Source organism: Coregonus lavaretus, assembly GCF_964263955.1.
Source record: "Coregonus lavaretus genome assembly, contig: HAP1_SCAFFOLD_479, whole genome shotgun sequence".
Classification (NCBI taxonomy): Eukaryota; Metazoa; Chordata; class Actinopteri; order Salmoniformes; family Salmonidae; genus Coregonus; species Coregonus lavaretus.
In genome coordinates, this window is record NW_028159938.1 from 143,801 (window position 1) to 162,445 (window position 18,645).

The 18,645-nt window shown below is 47.6% G+C and overlaps 2 protein-coding genes across 2 annotated transcripts in view; both read right to left on the reverse strand.

Moving 5' to 3' along the window:
- Window positions 1-442: 442 nt before the first annotated feature.
- Window positions 443-10,542, reverse strand: LOC311122315 (SH3 and cysteine-rich domain-containing protein 3-like; the record flags this gene model as incomplete). The annotated part of the gene is given in 8 exon segments (XM_084196694.1): window positions 443-541; window positions 3,827-3,928; window positions 3,930-3,938; window positions 4,084-4,135; window positions 7,131-7,248; window positions 7,477-7,558; window positions 8,529-8,642; window positions 10,510-10,542. Coding segments are annotated over 8 exon segments (609 nt in total).
- Window positions 10,543-16,428: 5,886 nt separating this feature from the next.
- Window positions 16,429-18,645, reverse strand: part of LOC311122312 (R3H domain-containing protein 2-like) — a 65,802-nt gene continuing 63,585 nt past the window's right edge. Inside the window, exons 21-23 of the mRNA XM_084196692.1 lie at window positions 18,026-18,120; window positions 17,489-17,573; window positions 16,429-17,213 (exon numbers count right to left, since the gene is read on the reverse strand). Of these exons, the coding sequence (XP_084052818.1) occupies window positions 16,849-17,213; window positions 17,489-17,573; window positions 18,026-18,120 (545 nt within the window). The 3' untranslated portion in view covers window positions 16,429-16,848. The remainder of the gene's footprint in view (window positions 17,214-17,488; window positions 17,574-18,025; window positions 18,121-18,645) is intronic.

The window sequence follows — 18,645 nt, forward strand, 5'->3', positions numbered from 1 at the left end:
CTTTACAATGATGGTGAAACTTGGAGAAAATGTTTGATTAAGTGGGTTAAAATCTTCCTAGAAGTGACATAGGTTTGACGGAGGGATTTATTGAATTCTCCTTGTGGTCTATATTAAAGGGCACGTCATATACTATAACAGGCTTTCAAAATGCACATATTGGTGCACTGTTTCTATTTAAAATATCAAAGGGATGCAAAAGTCACTCATTTCATGGAACGACCCACAATGCACAATGGGAAAGATGTCAGAAAGAATAAGAAATCCACCATTCCATTTCATAAAAAGCCCATTAAAAATCTGTTTATTACAGTGCCTCACAGTGAGCAGTGACATAAAGCTACGGTATGTGGTGGGGGGGGGGGGGACACTTTAAAATTCTCAAACTGTCCTCTAGTCTACAGTTTTAATTTCATCCTCATATTAAAAAATGGCCAGGGCCTCAGATCTCCTGGAGAAGATTGGCAGGGAAGAACCCCAGCTTCTGTCCAGTGCTGACTTTCAGATAGCCATTCACCTCCTCTCCTTTCTTCACAACGATCTGGGGGTACAGACAGACACACTGTATCTCAGAGTAGGAGTGCTGATCTAGGATCAAGTCCCCCCTGTCCATAAAATCCTATTCATTAGGATCTGAAAGGGAAAAGTGATCCTAGATCAGCGCTACTCTGAGACTTTGTGAATAAGGGCCCCAGACTCTACAGGAACTATAGAAATCCACATCTATTTCTTCCATATATAATTGTTCCGTAACATGTCCTGTGTAGCTCAGTTGGTAGAGCATGGCACTTGCAACACCAGGGTTGTGGGTTCGATTCCCACAGGGGACCAGTATGAGAAAAACAAATGTATGCACTCACTAACTGTAAGTCGCTCTGGATAAGAGCGTCTGCTAAATGACTAAAATGTAAAAATAAAATGTAATAATTCAGGAGTATAGATTCAGCATGTGTCTATTGTCTTTAACCTCATGCACACACAAAATCAATGTCCCTGAATAATGTAATATTTAAGAAGGAGTAGTAGCCTGGAGCAGGCTGAGCACTGCAATTAATAGTAGCCTGGAACAGGCTGATCACTGTGATTAATAGTAGCTTGGAACAGGCTGAGCACTGTGATTAATAGTAGCCTGGAACAGGCTGAGCACTGTGATTAATAGTAGCCTGGATCAGGCTGAGCACTGCAATTAATAGTAGCCTGGAACAGGCTGAGCACTGTGATTAATAGTAGCCTGGAACAGGCTGAGCACTGCAATTAATAGTAGCCTGGAACAGGCTGAGCACTGTGATTAATAGTAGCCTGGATCAGGCTGAGCACTTTGATTAATAGTAGCCTGGAACAGGCTGAGCACTGCAATTAATAGTAGCCTGGAACAGGCTGAGCACTGTGATTAATAGTAGCCTGGATCAGGCTGAGCACTGTGATTAATAGTAGCCTGGATCAGGCTGAGCACTGTGATTAATAGTAGCCTGGAACAGGCTGAGCACTGTGATTAATAGTAGCCTGGATCAGGCTGAGCACTGCAATTAATAGTAGCCTGGAACAGGCTGAGCACTGTGATTAATAGTAGCCTGGAACAGGCTGAGCACTGCAATTAATAGTAGCCTGGAACAGGCTGAGCACTGTGATTAATAGTAGCCTGGATCAGGCTGAGCACTGTGATTAATAGTAGCCTGGAACAGGCTGAGCACTGCAATTAATAGTAGCCTGGAACAGGCTGAGCACTGTGATTAATAGTAGCCTGGATCAGGCTGAGCACTGTGATTAATAGTAGCCTGGATCAGGCTGAGCACTGTGATTAATAGTAGCCTGGAACAGGCTGAGCACTGTGATTAATAGTAGCCTGGAACAGGCTGAGCACTGTGATTAATAGTAGCCTGGAACAGGCTGAGCACTGTGATTAATAGTAGCCTGGAACAGGCTGAACACTGTGATTAGTAGTAGCCTGGACCAGGCTGAACACTGTGATTAATAGTAGCCTGGACCAGGCTGAACACTGTGATTAGTAGTAGCCTGGACCAGGCTGAACACTGTGATTAATAGTAGCCTGGATCAGGCTGAGCACTGCGATTAATAGTAGCCTGGAACAGGCTGAGCACTGTGATTAATAGTAGCCTGGAACAGGCTGAGCACTGTGATTAATAGTAGCCTGGATCAGGCTGAGCACTGTGATTAGTAGTAGCCTGGAACAGGCTGAACACTGTGATTAGTAGTAGCCTGGACCAGGCTGAACACTGTGATTAATAGTAGCCTGGACCAGGCTGAACACTGTGATTAGTAGTAGCCTGGACCAGGCTGAACACTGTGATTAATAGTAGCCTGGATCAGGCTGAGCACTGCGATTAATAGTAGCCTGGAACAGGCTGAGCACTGTGATTAATAGTAGCCTGGACCAGGCTGAGCACTGTGATTAGTAGTAGCCTGGACCAGGCTGAACACTGTGATTAGTAGTAGCCTGGACCAGGCTGAACACTGTGATTAGTAGTAGCCTGGACCAGGCTGAGCACTGTGATTAGTAGTAGCCTGGACCAGGCTGAACACTGTGATTAGTAGTAGCCTGGACCAGGCTGAACACTGTGATTAGTAGTAGCCTGGAACAGGCTGAGCACTGTGATTAGTAGTAGCCTGGACCAGGCTGAACACTGTGATTAGTAGTAGCCTGGACCAGGCTGAACACTGTGATTAGTAGTAGCCTGGACCAGGCTGAACACTGTGATTAGTAGTAGCCTGGACCAGGCTGAACACTGTGATTAGTAGTAGCCTGGACCAGGCTGAACACTGTGATTAGTAGTAGCCTGGACCAGGCTGAACACTGTGATTAGTAGTAGCCTGGAACAGGCTGAGCACTGTGATTAGTAGTAGCCTGGACCAGGCTGAACACTGTGATTAGTAGTAGCCTGGACCAGGCTGAACACTGTGATTAGTAGTAGCCTGGACCAGGCTGAACACTGTGATTAGTAGTAGCCTGGACCAGGCTGAACACTGTGATTAGTAGTAGCCTGGACCAGGCTGAGCACTGTGATTAATAGTAGCCTGGACCAGGCTGAACACTGTGATTAGTAGTAGCCTGGAACAGGCTGAGCACTGTGATTAGTAGTAGCCTGGACCAGGCTGAACACTGTGATTTGTAGTAGCCTGGACCAGGCTGAACACTGTGATTAGTAGTAGCCTGGACCAGGCTGAACACTGTGATTAGTAGTAGCCTGGACCAGGCTGAACACTGTGATTAGTAGTAGCCTGGACCAGGCTGAACACTGTGATTAGTAGTAGCCTGGACCAGGCTGAGCACTGTGATTAATAGTAGCCTGGACCAGGCTGAACACTGTGATTAGTAGTAGCCTGGACCAGGCTGAACACTGTGATTAGTAGTAGCCTGGAACAGGCTGAGCACTGTGATTAATAGTAGCCTGGACCAGGCTGAAGACTGTGATTAGTAACTACCTGCTCAGCGTGCTGGGTCAGGGTCTTGGTTGTTCTTTAAGTACAGTTAGACTCAGATAACAACACAATACATGGCCACCTCAACCAATCATACATATACCGTACAGTATGGTAGCCCTGTGCCAAAGTGTGCTGACCTTGAACAAATAGAACATCAAATTGTATTTAACATTTATTAATTCAAGTCTCGTTTAATCTTTCTGGTAAGAGGATTGGCATTTAATTTTCTACGTACATAGCTAAATTGAATTGTGCCCCAAAAAAGGTTGTTTTAAAATTCAAATTCTCTGGTCTACGTGGAGACCTTATCCAAGACAGCAATATCTTCAGTATTACAAATGTAATGACCAAAACAAAACATCCACCTGTACTATACTGTGCCGACCTGGTCTTTCTTCAGTGTGATCGGTCCCATCTCTCTGTTACCTGTGAAGGAACGCGTCACCTTGTAAACCCTCTCCCCAGAATGCAAGCCAGATCTCTCCCCTATCTTTTCCCTGAAACACAACACACACGTTGGGAGTTGATTCCCAGAGCTTTCCGTATTCATTTAGTGATGCTGAATGCTGATTTACTAGCAGTGCGCTGTGAGGTTTGAGTCAAGGTTGGGGTCAGTTCCATTTCAATTGAACAGACACTCACCCTCCACCACTCCTCATTGGAGTCATCTATCACTGTGATCCGGTCCCCTGCACTACAACACCAATACACAACATACACAGAGAGACTAAAGTGACAGAGAGACTAATTGTCAGAGATACACAGAGAGACTAAGTGACAGAGATGCACAGAGAGACTAAGTGACAGAGATACACAGAGAGACTAAATGACAGAGATACACAGAGAGACTAAGTGACATGGAGACTAAGTGACAGAGAAACACAGAGAGACACAGAGAGACTAAGTGACAAAGATACACAGAGAGACTAAGTGACAGAGATACACAGAGAGACTAAGTGACAGGGAGACTAAGTGACAGAGATACACAGAGAGACTAAGTGACAGAGATACACAGAGAGGCTAAGTGACAGGGAGACTAAGTGACAGAGATACACAGAGAGACTAAGTGACAGAGATACACAGATAGACTAAGTGACAGAGATACACAGAGAGACTAAGTGACAGGGAGACTAAGTGACAGAGATGCACAGAGAGACTAAGTGACAGAGATACACAGAGAGACTAAGTGATAGAGATGCACAGAGATACTAAGTGACAGAGATACTAAGTGACAGAAATACACAGAGAGACTAAGTGACAGAGATACACAGAGAGACTAAGTGACAGAGATACACAGAGAGACTAAGTGACAGGGAAACTAAGTGCCATAGATACACAGAGAGACTAAGTGACAGAGATACACAGAGAGACTAAGTGACAGAGATACACAGAGAGACTAAGTGACAGAGAGACTAAGTGACATAGATACACAGAGAGACTAAGTGACAGAGATACACAGAGAGACTAATGCTGAGGTATGCCAGCTATATATCATTTACATTTACATTTACATTACATTTACATTTTAGTCATTTAGCAGACGCTCTTATCCAGAGCGACTTACAGTTAGTGAATACATATTTTTTTATACTGGCCCCCCGTGGGAATCGAACCCACAACCCTGGCGTTGCAAACGCCATGCTCTATCAACTGAGCTACATCCCTGCCGGCCATTCCCTCCCCTACCCTGGACGACGCTGGGCCAATTGTGCGCCGCCCATGAGTCTCCCGGTCGCGGCCGGCGGCGACAGAGCCTGGATTCGAACCAGGATCTCTAGTGGCACAGCTAGCACTGCGATGCAGCGCCTTAGACCACTGCGCCACTCGGGAGTATATATCCCCTCTGGAGAATATCCCCTGTTACCATGCTGAGGTATGCCAGCTATATATCCCCTGTTACCATGCTGAGGTATGCCAGCTATATATCCTGTTACCATGCTGAGGTATGCCAGCTATATATCCCCTGTTACCATGCTGAGGTATGCCAGCTATATATCCCCTGTTACCATGCTGAGGTATGCCAGCTATATATCCCCTGTTACCATGCTGAGGTATGCCAGCTATATATCCCCTGTTACCATGCTGAGGTATGCCAGCTATATATCCCCTGTTACCATGCTGAGGTATGCCAGCTATATATCCCCTGTTAGCATGCTGAGGTATGCCAGCTATATATCCCCTGTTACCATGCTGAGGTATGCCAGCTATATATCCCCTGTTACCATGCTGAGGTATGCCAGCTATATATCCCCTGTTAGCATGCTGAGGTATGCCAGCTATATATCCCCTGTTACCATGCTGAGGTATGCCAGCTATATATCCTGTTACCATGCTGAGGTATGCCAGCTATATATCCCCTGTTACCATGCTGAGGTATGCCAGCTATATATCCTGTTACCATGCTGAGGTATGCCAGCTATATATCCCCTGTTACCATGCTGAGGTATGCCAGCTATATATCCCCTGTTACCATGCTGAGGTATGCCAGCTATATATCCCCTGTTAGCATGCTGAGGTATGCCAGCTATATATCCCCTGTTACCATGCTGAGGTATGCCAGCTATATATCCCCTGTTACCATGCTGAGGTATGCCAGCTATATATCCCCTGTTAGCATGCTGAGGTATGCCAGCTATATATCCCCTGTTACCATGCTGAGGTATGCCAGCTATATATCCTGTTACCATGCTGAGGTATGCCAGCTATATATCCCCTGTTACCATGCTGAGGTATGCCAGCTATATATCCCCTGTTACCATGCTGAGGTATGCCAGCTATATATCCCCTGTTACCATGCTGAGGTATGCCAGCTATATATCCCCTGTTACCATGCTGAGGTATGCCAGCTATATATCCCCTGTTACCATGCTGAGGTATGCCAGCTATATATCCCCTGTTACCATGCTGAGGTATGCCAGCTATATATCCCCTGTTACCATGCTGAGGTATGCCAGCTATATATCCCCTGTTACCATGCTGAGGTATGCCAGCTATATATCCCCTGTTACCATGCTGAGGTATGCCAGCTATATATCCCCTGTTACCATGCTGAGGTATGCCAGCTATATATCCCCTGTTACCATGCTGAGGTATGCCAGCTATATATCCCCTGTTACCATGCTGAGGTATGCCAGCTATATATCCCCTGTTACCATGCTGAGGTATGCCAGCTATATATCCCCTGTTACCATGCTGAGGTATGCCAGCTATATATCCCCTGTTACCATGCTGAGGTATGCCAGCTATATATCCTGTTACCATGCTGAGGTATGCCAGCTATATATCCCCTGTTACCATGCTGAGGTATGCCAGCTGTGCCTCTGAGGCAGCATAGAGTGTGTGTGAACAGAGATGGAACTCTGTAAGGTGTTAGAGAAGACTAATCTGTCTTCCTCACCCCCCTCTCCTTCCCCCTCTTCCTCACCCCCCTCTCCTCCCACTTCCTCCTCACCCCTCTATCATCATCATCATTTAGATGGAGAGAAATACAGATTAGAGCAGGGATAGCCATATCAGAGACCCGCTCTAGACCTGAGACACTAACCTGGGTACCAGTCTGTTTGAGTTACCATGCCACTCCTGGCCTTGTCATGCTATTTGGAATGACACAGAGTACAAGGAGTGTGATGTTAGCAAAACAGTTTCTGGATTTCAGGCTACCGAGACAGCAGGTGAGTGAAGTATCTGGCCGTCGTGTGAACACTCTCACGTTCTTCTTGTACTCTGATCCCTTCTTGCGCTCCTTGTTGGCCATTGTCACACCAACACGCAGGGTCTCAAAGACCGGGTCACTACGGTTGGACTGAGCTGGAGACAGAACAGACAGAACAACAGCAGAAAAAATACACTGCTATTTCTCAATTCTAATAGATGCAATAAAACACAATACATCACTATCGACGCATTATAGACAATGGAAATGGAGCTACACTTTCTCTGCATGTAGGTGCTTATTGATTAGTTCTTGACTCATATGGGTTTGAATGGATGGTGTGTAGAGAGTGTGTGTGAGCACAGAGGGAGCTGGGTACCTACAGAAGTGCACCAGTTGACTAACTGTGGCGTTCTGTTGACTGCTGTAGAGAGGAGAGCTGTAGGCCCGCCTGAAACCTGGGGACTGAGAAAAAGAACAAGGAGGAGGAGGAGGAGGACAAGGAAGAGGAGGAGGAGGAGGTGGAGGAGGAGGAGAACAAGGAAGAGGAGGTGGAGGAGGAGGCTAACAAGGAAGAGGAGGAGGAGGAGGAGGAGGAGGTGGAGGAGGAGAACAAGGTAGAAGAGGAGGAGGAGGAGGAGGAGGAGGAGGAGGAGGAGGAGGAGGAGGAGGAGAACAAGGAAGAGAAGGAGGAGGAGGAGAACAAGGAGGAGGAAGAGGTGGAGGAGGAGAACAATGAAGAGGAGGAGGAGGAGGAGGAGGAGGAGAACAAGGAGGATGAGGAAGAGGAGGAGGAGGAGGAGAACAAGGAGGAGGAGGAGGAGGTGGAGGAGGAGAACAAGGAAGAGGAGGAGGAGGAGAACAAGGAAGAGGAGGAGGAGGAGGAGGAGGTGGAGGAGGAGGAGAACAAGGAAGAGGAGGAGGAGGAGAGCAAGGAGGAGAGCAAGGAGGAGAACAAGGAAGAGGAGGAGGAGGAGGTGGAGGAGGAGAACAAGGAAGAGGAGGAGGAGTTGAACAAGGAGGAGGAGGAGTTGAACAAGGAGGAGGAGGAGGAGGAGAACAAGGAGGAGGAGGTGGAGGAGGAGGTGGAGGAGGAGAACAAGGAAGAGGAGGAGGAGGAGGAGGAGAACAAGTAGGAGAAGGAGGAGAAGGAGAACAAGGAGGAGGATGAGGAGGACGAGGAGGAGGAGGAGGAGAAGGAGGAGGTGGAGAACAAGGAAGAGGAGGAGGAGAACAAGGAGGAGGTGGAGGAGGAGAACAAGGAGGAGGAGAACAAGGAGGAGGAGGAGGAGGAGGAGAACAAGGACGAGGAGGATGAGGAGGAGGAGGAGAACAAGGAAGAGGAGGAGAACAATTTGATTAGCAAAACGCATGACTGAATTATGACGCATGATTGAATAAGACTGATCCTTAGTCAATTCGATGGCAAACTCACAATCTTCCCAAGGCATTTCTGGAACTCCACATAGGACTGACACTGGTGGTGGATGTTGGTTTTGCAGTTCTTACACCTCAGGGCAAACTTGTCCTCCTTCTCCTCTTCCTCTACCTCCTCAGAGAGAGAGGAGGGAAAGAAGGAGAGAGAGATAGAGGAGGGACAGAAGGAGAGAGAGTGAGAGAGAGAGGAGGGAAAGGTAGTGAGAGAGAGAGAGAGACAGGAGGGAAAGAAGGAGAGAGAGTGAGAGAGAGAGGGAAAGGTAGTGAGAGAGGTAGAACGGGAAAGAGTGAGATAGACAGGGAGAGAGATCGCGGGCACACACACACACGCGAGAGTACAGCTGGGGAATCAGTGGGGAAGCTCCTAAAATAACCCCCCCCCCCCCCCATACAACCAGGATTAAAACTGTCACCAGGTTGAGTAGCTCTATTCTCACTATAACAACTGTTTAATACCTGCCTATTGTTCAGACATGATCTGGTGTGTTAGCTAGCTGGGGAATGTAGGGATCTCTGTCTGTCTGTCAGACTGACTGACAGAGAACACTCAACGTCTGTGTCTCAAATGGCACCCTATTCCATATAGCCCCATAAGGCTTTGGTCAAAAGTAGTGCACTGTATAGGGGATAGGGTGTCATTTGAAACGCAGACATCCTCTCACCGTGTTCTTGCGGTAGTCAGGTGGAACAGCAGAGGGCTGTGTGGTAGTCAGGTGGAACAGCAGAGGGCTGTGTGGTAGTCAGGTGGAACAGCAGAGGGCTGTGTGGTAGTCAGGTGGAACAGCAGAGGGCTGTGCGGTAGTCAGGTGGAACAGCAGAGGGCTGTGTGGTAGTCAGGCGGAACAGCAGAGGGCTGTGCGGTAGTCAGGTGGAACAGCAGAGGGCTGTGCGGTAGTCAGGTGGAACAGCAGAGGGCTGTGCGGTAGTCAGGTGGAACAGCAGAGGGCTGTGCGGTAGTCAGGCGGAACAGCAGAGGGCTGTGCGGTAGTCAGGTGGAACAGCAGAGGGCTGTGCGGTAGTCAGGTGGAACAGCAGAGGGCTGTGCGGTAGTCAGGTGGAACAGCAGAGGGCTGTGCGGTAGTCAGGTGGAACAGCAGAGGGCTGTGTGGTAGTCAGGCGGAACAGCAGAGGGCTGTGCGGTAGTCAGATGGAACAGCAGAGGGCTGTGCGGTAGTCAGGTGGAACAGCAGAGGGCTGTGCAGTAGTCAGGTGGAACAGCAGAGGGCTGTGTGGTAGTCAGGTGGAACAGCAGAGGGCTGTGCGGTAGTCAGGTGGAACAGCAGAGGGCTGTGTGGTAGTCAGGTGGAACAGCAGAGGGCTGTGTGGTAGTCAGGTGGAACAGCAGAGGGCTGTGCGGTAGTCAGGTGGAACAGCAGAGGGCTGTGTGGTAGTCAGGTGGAACAGCAGAGGGCTGTGTGGTAGTCAGGTGGAACAGCAGAGGGCTGCTAAAGCTGCTGCTTCTCTTATTGTAACTAGATATCAGTTATTTATTTTCCATTTAATTATGTACAAATGTGCCATTAAACAAAAAAACAAATACAGTTCTTCATTTATAATTATTCGCCATGTTAACATGTCATTTGTTAATACATGTAGCTATCTGGTCATTTTCTGTGACATAAAATAAAAGTGCTACCAAGGTAGCTATATACATCTGTGCTCATAATACTTATTGTAGCTTTCATGGTCACTCAAGTCAACCACTGCTTGACCATCAACAGTCAATTAGAAAACAAGTGAACAACAGAACTGGTTGAATCAAGGCTAATGACATACATTATATCTTGTAAAAAATGTTATTGTACATTTTCTCATTACAAGTTAAATTGGTTCATAAAGGCATCCTAAATTCTCAACTTCATTTTGACAATGGAGTGAGGTGATTTTTGAACTCACCGTGCCTCAACGTTCCTCACCAGCCGAAGAGGTCCTCAACCGGTCAGAGAGGCCCACTCCACCCAAGCCAAGCTCGGTTCTACACAGCCTTGGGCAGCTTGGTGGGCGCTGTACATACGTTCCAGTTGAATCCCCTGGTCCTTTGGGTCTTGGCATAGTCAACTTCACGAAGAGCTACCTATTCTCTACGTAGTGCACTACTTTTGACCAAAGCCCTATGGCCCCTGGTCAAAAGTAGTGCATTAAATAGGGTGCCATTTGAGACACACTCATAGTCAACGGTCCAAATGGGAGATTGAGTGATGCTACAACCCAACCCTGTCACTGTGGTGGGGGGGGGGCGGTGTGTGGGTGTGTGTGTGTGTGTGTCTGTGTGTGTGTGTGTGCATGTCTCGTAGTGTGTGTCTGTTTGTGTGTGTGTTCTCATCACAAGTATAAGAGCGTCTGCTAAATGACTAAAAAATGTAAATGTAAAATGTCAGCATCACAACATTACTGGACAGCTATAATGACTTTGTACTCTTCAGAGATGGTTCTATCAATCTCACTTGTTGTGTGAGGATGGGGCCGGTGCGAACGATGGGGCCGGTGCGTACGAGAGATTTGATTTGATGTATTAACTATGTTTACCATGGGAGGCTAAAAGAAAGCCCTGGGTGAAGAAATAGGCCTAATTCAAACACTCAACACTGGACTTGTGAATCACAAGATGGTCAACAATGTAATAGATTAGAAATTCACTTTTTAAATTAGTTGGTCATAGAATAGATCTGTGTCCATTCTTCAACGTATTACGATGCTACACTGAACAAAAATATAAATGCAACATGTCAAGTGTTGGTCCCGTGTTTCATGAGCTGAAATAAAATATCCCAGAAATGTTCCATATGGACAAAAAGCTTATTTCTCTCAAATGTGCACAAATTTGTTTACATCCCTGTTAGTGCGCATTTCTCCTTTGCCAAGATAATCCATCCACTTGACAGGTGTGGTATATCAAGAAGCTGATTAAACACAGGTGCACCTTGTGCTGGGGACAATAAAAGGCCACTCTAAAATGTGCGTTTTTGAGGGAGCGTGCAATTGGCATGCTGACTGCTGGAATGTCCACCAGAGCTGTTGCCAGATAATTGAATGTTAATTTCTCTGCCATAAGCCGCCTCCAACATCGTTTTAGGGAATTTGGCAGTACGTCTAACAGGCCTCACAACCGCAGACCACGTGTATGGCATCGTGTGGGCAAGCGGTTTGCTGATGTCAACGTTGTGAACAGAGTGCCCCATGGTGGTGGTGGGGTTATGGTACGGGCAGGCATATGCTATGGACAACGAACACAATTACATTTTATTGATGGCAATTTGAATGCACAGAAATACTGTGATGAGATCCTAAGGCCCATTGTGAGGCCCATTTTTTTAAAGGTATCTGTGACCCAGTCATGTGAATCCATAGATTAGGGCCTAATTAATTTATTTCAATTGACTGGTTTCCTCATACGAACTGTAACTCATTAAAATCTTTGAAATTGTTACATGTTGAGTTTATATTTTTGTTCAGTATAAATCTAAATCAGGATTATGATTATAAAACGGGTTGTTTGGATGCTGATTGGACAAGCAGTGTTCGAAGCCTTGCTGTAATTCGCCGATATTGGCACACCTATGCCAGCTAACATGAATAACAACAGTGTGTGTGAAGAGAGAGATGGTTTGCTTTGATATTAAGGCTGAACAGACAGTGTGATGGGTGTGTTCATACGAGTCGAACGAGAGGGATTTGCTCCAGACACCCGACAGGGCCCTCATCCCCGTCATTCACAGTAGAAAGAAAAGGAGATATTGCAGAAGGAGATCGGGGTGCTTGGTAAGGAGCCGGCGACGAGTGGCTAATCTGCCTTTGCCATCGATACTATTGGCCAACGTACAATCGCTTGATAATAAAGTGGATGAACTACAAGCACGTATATCCGACCAACGGGACATTGAAAACTGTAATATCTTATGTTTCGTGGCTGAACAAAGACATTAATAACATACAGCTGGCGGGTTATACACTGTATCGGCAGGATAGAACAGCAGCCTCTGGTAAGACGAGGGGTGGCGGTCTATGTATATTTGTAAACAACAGCTGGTGCACGATATCTAAGGAATCTTGAGGTTTGCTCGCCTGAGGTAGAGTATCTCATGATAAGCTCTAGACCACACTATCTACCAAGAGAGTTTTCATCTATATTCTTCGTAGCTGTCTATTTACCACCACAAACCGATGCTGGCACTAAGACCGCACTCAATGAACTATGTACGGCCATAAGCAAACAGGAAAACGCTCATCCAGAGGCGGCGCTCCTAGTGGCCGGGGACTTTAATGCAGGGAAACTTAAATCCGTTTTACCTCATTTCTACCAGCATGTTAAATGTGCAACCAGAGGGAAAAAAACTCTAGACCACCTTTACTCCACACACAGAGACACATACAAAGCTCTCCCTCTCCCTCCATTTGGCAAATCTGACCATCATTCTATCCTCCTGATTCCTGCTTACAAGCAAAAACTAAAGCAGGAAGCACCAGTGACTTGACAATAAAAAAGTGGTCAGATGAAGCAGATGCTAAGCTACAGGACTGTTTTGCTAGCACAGACTGGAATATGCTCCGGGATTCTTCCGATGGCATTGAGGAGAACACCACATCAGTCACTGGCTTCATCAATAAGTGCATCGATGATGTCGTCCCCACAGTGACCGTACGTACATACCCCAACCAGAAGCCATGGATTACAGGAAACATCCGCACTGAGCTAAAGGGTAGAGCTGCGCTTTCAAGGAGCGGGACTCTAACCCGGAAGCTTATAAGAAATCCCGCTATACCCTCTGACGAACCATCAAACAGGCAAAACGTCAATACAGGACTAAGATCGAACACCATCATTAAGTTTGCCGATGACACAACAGTGGTAGGCCTGATCACCGACAACGACGAGACAGCCTATAGGGAGGAGGTCAGAGACCTGGCCATGTGGTGCCAGGACAACAACCTCTCCCTCAACGTGATCAAGACAAAGGAGATGATTGTGAACTACAGGAAAAAGAAGAGGACCGAGCATGCCCCCATTCTCATCGACAGGGCTGTAGTGGAGCTGGTTGAGAGCTTCAAGTTCCTTGGTGTCCACATCACCAACAAACTAACATGGTCCAAGCACACCAAGACAGTCGTGAAGAGGGCACGACAAAACCAATTCCCCCTAAGGAGACTTAAAATATTTGGTATGGGTCCTCAGATCCTCAAAAGGTCCTACAGCTGCACCATCGAGAGCATCCTGACTGGTTGCATCACTGCCTGGTATGGCAACTGCTCAGCCTTCGACCGCAAGGCACTACAGAGGGTAGTGCGTACGGCCCAGTATATCACTGGGGCCAAGCTTCCTGCCATCCAGGACCTCTATACCAGGCGGTGTCAGAGGAAGGCCCTAAAAATTGTCAAAGACTCCAGCCACCCTAGTCATAGACTGTTCTCTCTGCTACTGCACGGCAAGCGGTACCGGAGCGCCAAGTCTAGGTCCAAGAGGCTTCTAAACAGCTTCTATCCCCAAGCCATAAGACTCCTGAACATCTAATCTAGGTGGTCCTCTGTAGCTCAATTGGTAGAGCATGCCGCTTGTAACGCCAGGGTAGTGGGTTCGATCCCCGGGACCACCCATACGTAAAAATGTATGCACACATGACTGTAAGTCGCTTTGGATAAAAGCGTCTGCTAAATGGCATATTATTATTATTTAATCGATTGGCTACCCAGACTATTTGCATTGCCCTCTCTTTTACGCTGCTGCTACTCTCTGTTTATTATCTATGCATAGTCACTTTAATAACTCTACCTACATGTACATATTACCTCGACTAACCGGTGCCCCCGCACATTGACTCGGTACCGGTACCCTCTGTATATAGCCTCGCTATTGATATTTTTACTGCTGCTCTTTAATTACTTGTTACTTTTATGTCGTATTATTTTATTTTGTATTTCTTTTGGTATTCTATCTTAAAAGCGCATCGTTGGTTAAGTGCTTGTAAGTAACCATTTCAGTGTAAGGGCTACACCTGTTTTATTCGGCGCATGTGACAAATCAAATTTGATTTGATGATTAACCTCTAAACTTGTCACTAAACTGGGAAGACCTGGAGGCGCAGGGTTCTCATTTCTACCAGTCAGCTGTACAGGGTGTGTGATGCGCTCAGCTGTCCCCCCCCCCCCCCCCCCCACACACACACACACACACACACACACACACCGAGACACACAGAGGGGTATTACTATACTTGTGAGGAATTATTTGGGACCAACAACTGATTGCCATTCAAAATCAAATTTTCCCTAACCCCGAACCTAACCCTAACCCCTAAGCCTAAAACAGCCTTTTTATAAGGGAGAACCGGCGAAATGTCCTCACTTATCCACATTTTCCTTGGTTTACTATTCTTGTGCAGACTTCTGGTCCTCACAAGTATAATACTACAATTACACACACACACACACGCGACTCGGAAGGGTACAAAGTCATTACAACTGTCCAGTGATGCCGAGATGTTGACAGATGACTCACTTTAGGATTCTAGAAGGGGTAGAACATAGAACTATATAATACACAATATTCTATTTAATTCCATGGGATAGAAGGAAGAATGTGTTGTGCAAACTACGATATACATCCTGTGATTCACCTCGTGTGTATTTACAGAGATTAGATTGAAGTTAAATTGATAAAATAAATACATTCCACTCCACATCCAAATCCTCCGGATCTGTTCAAATAATTACAACACAGACACAGGACCAATTTTTATAGATTTTTTTCTCTGTTTTTATAGATTTTTTTTTAAAACAACAAAAAAATAACGATTAAATCAAATTTACAGTAGACATTATGCAATCATTGTGCACTTTTTAACTACTTATTCTGGTACGTTCTGCACAGCTGTCACCGAAAAACAGAAGTACAATATGGGGAGAGTGGGATCGCATGGCACTGGGAGAACAGGGTAAGGTGGGGTGGCAAGGGTGGGCTAGGACAGGATTAGTTGGGGTGGTGGCGTAGGGGAGATTGGTGTAAATTGGCATAGCGGGGTAGGAGAAAATGCGGTAAGTTGAGTAAGTTGGGGTGGGGGAGAAGGGGGTAAGTTGGGCTGGTGAGGTCGGGGAGAAGGGGGTAAGTTGGGCTGGTGAGGTCGGGGAGAAGTTGGGCTGGTGAGGTAGGAGAGAAGGGGGTATGTTGGGCTGGTGAGGTAGGAGAGAAGGGGGTATGTTGGGCTGGTGAGGTAGGGGAGAAGGGGGTAAGTTGGGCTGGTGAGGTAGGGGAGAAGGGGGTATGTTGGGCTGGTGAGGTAGGGGAGAAGGGGGTAAGTTGGGCTGGTGAGGTAGGAGAGAAGGGGGTAAGTTGGGCTGGTGAGGTCGGGGAGAAGGGGGTAAGTTGGGCTGGTGAGGTCGGGGAGAAGGGGGTATGTTGGGCTGGTGAGGTAGGAGAGAAGGGGGTATGTTGGGCTGGTGAGGTAGGGGAGAAGGGGGTAAGTTGGGCTGGTGAGGTAGGGGAGAAGGGGGTATGTTGGGCTGGTGAGGTAGGGGAGAAGGGGGTATGTTGGGCTGGTGAGGTAGGGTAGAACGGGGTAAACTTATCCACTGAAAAGGTTACTGAATATATAATTTATTTAATTCCTTACATCACTTATATAAAGATATATAGAACCAAAAAAGAACAATACTCTTCTGAGAAAAACAGCGCTATACAGAAACCCACAACAGCAGTATAAGGCCAACATAAAGCAAGAGGAGAGAGCAGTGAGAGAATGTGCAGAGAGAGCGAGAGTATGACAGAGTATGAGACAATTGGCTAAATAGTAAGAGATGGGGTAAGAGAGAAAGAAGAAAGAAGAAAGAGAGAGATAGAGAGATAGAGAGAGAGAGAGAGAGAGAGACAGGAGAGAGAGAGAGAGCGAGAGAGAGAGAGGGAGAGAGAGAGAGTATAGACAGAAGAGGAGGAAGGCTGGAGGAGAGCAGCGGGCGGAGGGGAAGGATGGACTGAGGTTGACTGTTCAGTGTGTTCAGGTGTGCTAAGTGACCCTGTTGCCTGTTCGTGCACGGACGTGTGTGTAAGCACAAATACACAGCAACAGTGATCCACATGCTCACGTATCTTATGTGCTCTTCAGGTATCAATAATATAAAACAAAACAATTGAAAATGAAAAAATAAATTTCATATTTTGCAAACACCATCCTCTCCGTTTGTGTTGTGTGTTCACCTGTTCCACTTAACGTGTGAAGTCTTGTCCCACCTTCCCCTGTCTGTCCCAAAAACTGGTCAGTCCCCTCAGTCCAACTCCTTTCCACTCCTCCTTTTCAGAAGTCTCTTCTCTTTCGCCCCCCCTCTCTTTCTCTTCACTGGGAGCTGGCCCTCTCCAGGACTCTTAGGTCATAGTTCTTTTTGGCGGCCCTCAGTTTGAAGAGGCTGGCCCCACTGTTGTTGAGTTTGAAGGAAGCACTCTGTGCAGCCATGGTGGAAGGGAACACAGCCACCACCGTGTAGAGGTGAGCCGGGTCATCCTTCCCCTTCCCCCCTCCAGACCCCATCCCAGGACCGTGATGCCCTCCTGGGCCACCGTAGCCTCCACGGCCCCCCGCCACCGGGTCCTTGAGCCACTGGATCTTCGCACCGCACATTGACAGCTGGTTGAAGAGCTTCTCAGCCTCAGGGCGACTGATGCCCTCTGGGAGGTCTGTCACCTCCAGCACCCGACTCACCACTGGAGACAGGGAAGAGAGAGGTCAGACAGACGCTAATACAACTTCCATACAATAACTGTATGAATCCAGTCAGTCATCGTAAATAAAAATGTATTATTAATTGACCTGCCTGGTAAAATAAAAATCAAGCATTTGTGTGTGTGTGTGTGGGACGCAAGTCAAGTGTACTGAATCGGAGAGAGGCCCAAACCTTGAGGTCATCTGGATGGAAGTATAAGATAGTGTATATATATAGCATATGCACCGTAAAGGAGAAGTCTATCTGTTGTCTTACCTACGTCAGTGGTGCCCAGGTCTGTAGATTGAGACTTCATTGTCGGCCTCTTCCCTCTCGCCCCATGCTTCATTCCCACTTGGCTCTGAAACGCACCAACAGCACCAGGGTCAAGCAGGTTATAGGCTAGTAGACATGCTACACTTGAAGGGGCGGGGAGGGCCGGAACAGAGAGGTGGGAGGGAGGGAGGGAGGGAGGGAGGGAGGGAGGGAGGGAGGGAGGGAGGGGAGGGCCGGAACAGAGAGGTGGGAGGGAGGGAGGGAGGGGAGGGCCGGAACAGAGAGGTGGGAGGGAGGGAGGGAGGGAACAGAGAGGTGGGAGGGAGGGAGGGAGGGAGGGAGGGAGGGAGGGAGGGAGGGAGGGAGGGAGGGAGGGAGGGAGGGAGGGATGGGAGGGATGGGAGGGCCAGAACAGAGAGGTGGGAGGGAGGGAAGGAGGGAGGGAGGGTAGCTGTAGTGAGCTTCAAGGAGGGTGAGAAGGGATGGAGAGAGGGAGGGAGGGAGGGAGGGAGGGAGGGAGGGAGGGAGAGATAGTACCTGATGTGAGCTGTAATTTGTCTGGCTGTGGATGAGAGGAGAGGGACAGAGGCTATAATGGAGAGGCTGGCCCAACAGAGAGTAGCACCCGTCACCTGCACACACACGGGACAGGACACAAACTGAAATATCATAGAAATATGTGTGAGCCAGAATCAAAAAGGTGAATGTGGGTTTAAAGGGTTAGCTGAGGCTGTGTGTGAGGACAGATGTGTAGGTGAAAGGACAGGATAACTGTGTGTGTGTGTGCAGAGTGTAAACGGTGAGCTGAGGCAGTGTGTGAGGATAGATGTGTAGGTGAAAGGGCAAGCTAGGCGAGGTGGCGTGACAGTGTGTGTGTGTGTGTGTGTGTGTGTGTGTGTGCGTGTGCGGGCCTGATCAGCCATGTGGGTAAGGTGAGTAGGGTTAGGTTCTCAGGGCCTGCTGGTGGCTGGCCAAAGACAACACGGACAGATCATGAAGGGGTTACTGTGTGAAGGGGTTACTGTGTGAAGGGGTTACTGTGTGAAGGGGTTACTGGGTGAAGGGACACTTTGGAAGACTCATATCGCAATGCCAGGAATAACAGAGGCAAACCGTAGTAAAACCTGTGTGTGTCAGTGGTGGCTCCTAAGAACAGG